This window comes from Siphateles boraxobius, unplaced genomic scaffold, assembly GCF_051911475.1.
Source record: "Siphateles boraxobius isolate OS27281-9 unplaced genomic scaffold, OSU_SipBor_1 12, whole genome shotgun sequence".
Lineage (NCBI taxonomy): Eukaryota > Metazoa > Chordata > Actinopteri > Cypriniformes > Leuciscidae > Siphateles > Siphateles boraxobius.
The window spans coordinates 9,756,784-9,763,157 of record NW_027508722.1 but is presented as its reverse complement, the minus strand read 5'-3'; the positions used below and the strand labels follow the sequence as shown (position 1 = coordinate 9,763,157).

The window sequence follows — 6,374 nt, the reverse complement described above, 5'->3', positions numbered from 1 at the left end:
TAATAATAAAACAGTTGTTGATTTATACTTTTACATTGTACAGTAATCAGCAAATAACCATATTCAGAAATTGCTGTAGCTTATTGTTATTACTTTTTACAATCACTTGCTGGCAGTATTGCCAGTATTTTGCTGTAAAAAACAGTGAGATCTAACAGTGAAGGATTTAGAGTGAAAAGTTCCCTCACCGTTATTTAAAGAAAGAGGCATAGACACACTCACAGACCCCTTGTTATCCTATTTACTTTTTATTTAATTTAAGTGATTTAAAGGATGGTGGATAATTTTCATAAAATCAGAAAACATCAAAACATTTTGACAAAAAATGTATATACATTAGCCAACATGAGACAAGATATATGACATTTACTCATACATTATGCTTGCACCTTATTTCAAGGTGTGCGTTCTCGAGCCACCAGGCACTGTTGTTGTGCGAATGAGCGGGCTGGAGTGCATTAAAGGTTTTCTGTTAGAACGGTGTCGTGTAAGCGGCCCCTAAGTTAATAACTAATGATCTTTGCAACGGAAGTGAATCGATCAAAACTAACTTTAGCTAGACAATAACTTTATTCTAGAGCTGCTGTAAAGCCAAAACAATCTCAGTTACTTTAATTTCCTATTATCACGGTAAAGCTGCTTTGAAACAGTCCATATTGTTAAAAACGCTATAGAAATGAAGATGACTTGACTTGACTTGACTTGACATTAGCATAGCATATTTAAAATGATGGTATAAAAATAAAAACGCTTTTCCTCTGTGTTAAACCATCACAAGACTTAATTTGCTGAAGTGTTTTTGACAAACTCACATATGTAGTACTGTGTGGCTCCACAATCTACCTGGCTCCAGCCTCCAGTACTACCAAGCTGCATACAGGCACCTTTACTGCTGTGTGGCCCCTGCAGAGCCCAGACTGTGGTATTCAAGAGGGGGTTACCATCAACATACACATACCCCACCTCTGTCACCCCTATCTGTAGTCCTATGAACACATGAGTAAGATCAGCTTCTCTGATATAGTTGGCCAGCAAGGTGTTTGTCTCTGTGGTTCTGGGCATAGCAAGAGACCCCCCACGCAACTTGCAGTTTAGAAGTGAGTCTTCATACCTCCGTGTCTCTGTCACCAGCAGGTAAAACATGTTTTCAGTCTCCCTGATACCTAGAACCACTTTAAAGAAATTGACAAAACATAGTACTGGTTTATTGTCTTGTAAACATTTGTCCGTGTTTTCAGTAGAAATAATTGTGACATGCAATATGGAATGGAGCTGTTGTCTCAGCTCATCTAGTATTCCTTTTGCAAGGGAGCAACAACAACAACAACAAAAAAACAACAAAAAAAAAAACGAGGGTTAATACTTCAAGGTTTGTGTATTGTTTCTTATTTAGTCTAATATCATGGAAATGGCATGATTATCACAATGGGGAACATTAAAACAATATCAAAATCACACAAGCAAATTCGATTAATTAAGCACACAAGTCTCACCGTTCTTAAGAAAATTGATAGCATTTCTCAGTTTGATTATATTTATATCCATCTGTGTGACAACCTTTCTGTACCTCCCGCAGTCACAGGTCGTACCTGTCACACAAATTGTGCAGCCTTAAGCATCATTGTTATCATAAACAATAATAAATATGAAGAAAATCTAATGCCTTCTGTTTATCCAGAGACAGATACAGGTATATTTTTCTCATATGAAATACATTCAGATAGAGCGGAAAACACATAGATGCTTTTATATTTACCAGGCTTTCCTTTTAACCCTGGGAGACCATCAATTCCTTGTTGTCCCTTGTCACCTGTCACAGTAACAGATTAACTGTTACAATTTAACCTCTGACATTTCATTTAAACATATAGTCCAATAACTAAAGATTATTGCAAGCACATATCAATGATTTATAGAATCCAGTAATAAGAGTGAATAACCAGTAGATGGCAGCAGTGCACATACAGTACTTCACACTGGTTTCCCCCTTATCTGCAAAGCAAACTATTTCTGTATCCAAATAACAATGATTTTCCTTTTGAAACATTAGTGTTTTGTGTCCTGTTATAAAAATCAACACTTGTAAATATTATAAATACTTTTTTTTTTACTTTTCTTTTTTTCTTTTCAACTATGCAATTGTGTTCAGAGTAAGTAGAGAATAATTTCAAATTATGAATCAGTTGTTTATTTTCCTGGAGTGCCAAATTTTCTGGAATTTTACTGGTACACTATTGTGTAAAATATTGCTGTAGGGCAATAAATACCTTCACTTTCTAGAAGGGCATTAGGACATCCACATTACCTAATTAGATCAATGAGCACTGCATTTTAGCCTTCAGTCAACAATTGCTCTGCACATTTTAAACATACTTTACAGATCAACCACAATTTCATTACAATTAAACAGGATTCTGTTAAGTTGTATTTAAGTGTGTTGTTCCCTGCCTGGAAGGAATGTTTGAACATGAACTAGTTAATGGAAAGGGCATAGGCAAATTAGAAAATACTGCACAACATGGGTGGAAATGAAAGTGGCTTTCTGTAAATGTTTCCCAGACAGTGTTATCAATATAGCATACATAATATGTAAACATAGCATACATAAACAAACAGCATTCAATCTCTGTTTAGAGTCTAACCTCTCGTTCCCCTTGGGCCCATCTTTCCCATTTGGCCCTTCTCTCCTTTTTCTCCATATTCACCGGTCAGGCCTATGGAAGAAGAAAACAAGGTTACTGGTTATCTGACTCTGCCAAAATTCATGAAAATTGTCTCACAATGCTTTTCCAATGGAATCAAGCACACTATCAAAGCACAATAAGTCTTGTTATGTGCATACTCTTTTAGCCTCAATCATTGCATTTTGTGTGTGGCGAAATTATATTGTGTCAGTAGTCTTTGATATAAAACTGATTAAATTACATTTTCCAGCTCGTTAAAAGTTTTGAGACAGCTGTTTTTGGGACAGCTTGTGACAGCCTTGGACCAAAGTTCCTAATTAAATATCCATCTGGAAATGGTTAATAGGCATTCCTGAGTTTTGCAAAGCAATAATAGGATACAACTGCCAAAGCATTAATAGGATACAATTGCTTTCATTTCTGTAGTGTCATTTAATATCATCTCTGTGATTAATCATTTTCGAGTGGCACTGACATTCCCATACATATGTTCTCATACTCATATCTTTTTTACAGAATAAAATGTTTCAGTTGCTGTTTGCCATCTGCAGTGATTGCTCCATTTATTAAAATATTACAGTTATACGGCAAACTATGCTGGAAAACCTCAGACAGCATTTATGAAATTATTTGTGGAACCATCCTGTCTAAACAAAATTATGTGGAGAAGAGGAACTAAACCATCTGAATGTCTCAAAATGACATCCTGCAATACGTAGTTTTTGAACTTTGGAACTTTTTCTCTTTCTATTCTTGTGAATGATTTAATTTTTGCTTTGAGGGTGTGATGTTGATTAAAAACTGGAATGATAATTTCCTGTAATTGTTTAAAATGAATTAAAGCAGAGTCTAGCATGGTTTTGACAGTTTTTGACAGTTTTTCCTTTTTTTCTGATGAACATTTAGCTGTCATGTATAGCATTTTGCAGATATGTTACATTGAGATGCATGGCTAAAAATACAAATAAATTTTCAGTAAACAGCCATTCAAAAACTTAATGTCTCTGTGGTCACTCTGTAGAGTGAAAAAACAGGCTAAGAGCCTTCCTGGCATTTTGGCTTTTTTTCATTTTATTTTTAGTAAAGTACGTTTATGTGTGGAAAAGAGGTCATGTCTTCCTGTGATTGCAATTGCAGGCATTCTTGTACTGTTTCGATTAACAGCCTGGAAGAGGCTTGTCTGCTGCAGAGCTCTACACTTCCATCTTTGAACACATGGCGACACCGCTGCCCCTGGCCTCAATTAACATGTCTGCCTGCCCCTGACGTGACTTCCCTCTAGGGAAGATGTGGTCTGGCAGAAACAGACAGTCTTCCAGCTACACTCTGATGCCCATTGAGGGCAAGGACACATCAAACAGCTAACTTCAGGTCAAACTTAGTACAGTAGTACATATGCTACCACTTCTTTAGAGTGGTACATAAGAAGCTACTGTCTAGCATTTAGGAAATTCCAACAGCTTGATCAGTGTAATGCAGCTCAATTTTATAAAAATATATATTCCACAAAACTCAGTCAAGTTCACAAAACTCTGGACTACTGAACAATCAAACGATAGGATTTTAAAGTAAAAAAACGAGAGCTTTTTTTTTTTTGCATTAGGCTTCTAAACTCTGGAAAGTCCTTTCTGAAAATATGTGGGGTTCAGATAATATTCTTTCAGTTTAAATCTAGATTAAAGACATAACTCTTTAGCCAAGCATTCACATAACACATCTCAGAAGACTGTAACCTAGTATTACAGTTATGTCTCATGAGAGTGTGAAGTGTCTGATATAATATAATTAGCAGCTACGCTAATCCTTCTCCTTTGTTTTCCTATTTTGGGATTCCCATACTAAGGAAACTAGAGTAGTCAAAAACGGATGGATTTGTAAGACTCCATAATATTTTCCTTATATTGCAATCATTATGTTCAAAAGCTGTTTTTACTGCCTTAATAATGTGTCGAAAGGCAGCATAATTTTACTTCTGTTTAACTGAACACGTGACTTGAATCTTCAAATATGTATTGTTATATGGCATTATTTTGTTGCCAGAGGAGTATGGGACCCAGATAAGACTGATTATTTTCAAGATTTTTCTCCAACACCTCACCACATATGTGTTTTTCCCCTTTGGCTCCTCATTTGGGGCTAAAAGAGGAAAATTCTTTATTTAATGCTAGATTCCCTGTTCACTGTGGCCAACATGCATTTACCTGAAACAATCTGTTTGAAAAGGTGCTATAGCCTACAAAAATAAAATAAAAAAAAATAAAAATAAAAAATAAATCCATTAACAGCACAGAAAGAGCAACTGCATTAGAAGGTTCTATTAAAGCAGCTGATTTGAGTTTACTGGATATTTTTGACTATGAACAGTAAACAGACTTGCTTTAACCAACTTCCCTTTAATCTATCACTGATTCATTAAATAACAAACCAACAACGTCTCAGAGACCTCGCTGGCCAGGTGGACCGGTTTTTCCCACTCTGCCCTCTTCACCGTTTGTTCCCACGTCACCTGGATCACCTGATAGATGAAGACAAAGTTAGAGATTGGGCCCTCTCAACAGTAAATGTACAGACAGGTCTTACCCAAACACGCTTCTCAGCTACATCGCAGCTGTTTAAATACAGACAGTTATTCAATATCAAGAAGGGTGAGTTGATTGGCATTGCCAAAAGTATGAGCTGCGGGGAGAGACATTTCCTCTTAACAGTTTTTTGTTTTATGAAACAAACAAACAAACAAACTGTATATATCATTACACACACACACACACACACACACACACACACACACACACACACACACACACACACACACACACACACACAATATCCAGAAATAGCATCAGCTCTTAAATGCTTGCTGTTTACGTAATGGAATAATCACTGACACGTTAATGTTCCAGACAATTTCCTTTGCTGACACTGTGATCCTTTAAATGACAGAACCACTTTTTAACAAAGGCACACTGTTGGGTTTACCAGCAGGTTTCCTGTCATATGAGAAGCTACTGTAGCACATTAAATTGATTATTTCATCTACCCAGTATGACAACAACAAACCAGCAGGGAGCCAACAATGTAAAAAGTGGTCATCTGCAATTGTTACCTTAAAGAGCTATTTCTAACTGATCTTGCCCTTAAATTTAGATTTGTTAGTGTAAGTTATTTAGGTTGATACAGTAATGCCCTGCCATGAACAGGCCATCCATCCAGGGTGTTTCCTTGCCTTTGGCCCAAGACTCCGAAATAGGCTCCAACATAATTTGAACCCTGCTTAGGACACGCAGTTTGGAGAATAAATGTTATTTAACATTAATGTTAAATAACATTTAAATTGATTTAGATGTTACCACATTAATTATCATAGCAATACATTTCGCAAAGGGAAGGTTATTTATCCAAACTAATATTTAATGATAATGTTTGACCAGAACAAATAATAATCATAATAATAGTACATTACAAACTGGCTGCTCTGAAATCTGTACTATTAAAAACCTGTTAAAAACTATTAAAAGATGATTAAAAAGGTGATAAATTCCTTTTTCTTTTTCATAACAAAAACACAAATACCTTTTGATCCAGGGAGAATGCTGTTGGAGCAAATTTCGGTTGTAGTACAATAAAGGTATACATTACAAAGAAATAGAAATAAAACAAGTTTCCTGCTAAAAGTGTGTACATCCATGACTT

At 35.8% G+C, this 6,374-nt stretch overlaps 1 protein-coding gene across 1 annotated transcript; it reads right to left on the bottom strand.

Moving 5' to 3' along the window:
* Positions 1–229: 229 nt before the first annotated feature.
* colec10 (collectin sub-family member 10 (C-type lectin)) lies at positions 230–6,374 on the bottom strand. Its single transcript, XM_077207188.1, has 6 exons — positions 6,255–6,374; positions 5,128–5,199; positions 2,643–2,714; positions 1,757–1,810; positions 1,494–1,589; positions 230–1,172 (listed from the first exon to the last, which is right to left on the bottom strand). The coding sequence occupies exons 1-6, from the start codon at positions 6,367–6,369 to the stop codon at positions 781–783; spliced, it is 801 nt and encodes a 266-aa protein (XP_077063303.1). The 5' UTR covers positions 6,370–6,374; the 3' UTR covers positions 230–780.

Excerpts from the sequence above, each read along its gene's own strand:
- colec10 (XM_077207188.1), bottom strand. The coding sequence starts at position 6,369 with ATGGATGTACACACTTTTAGCAGGAAACTTGTTTTATTTCTATTTCTT. Across the intron at positions 2,715-5,127 it reads CGGTCCACCTGGCCAGCGAG|GCCTGACCGGTGAATATGGA; the intron begins GTCTCTGAGACG and ends CTTCTTCCATAG. Across the intron at positions 1,173-1,493 it reads TATCAATTTTCTTAAGAACG|TGGTTCTAGGTATCAGGGAG; the intron begins GTGAGACTTGTG and ends ATTTCTTTAAAG.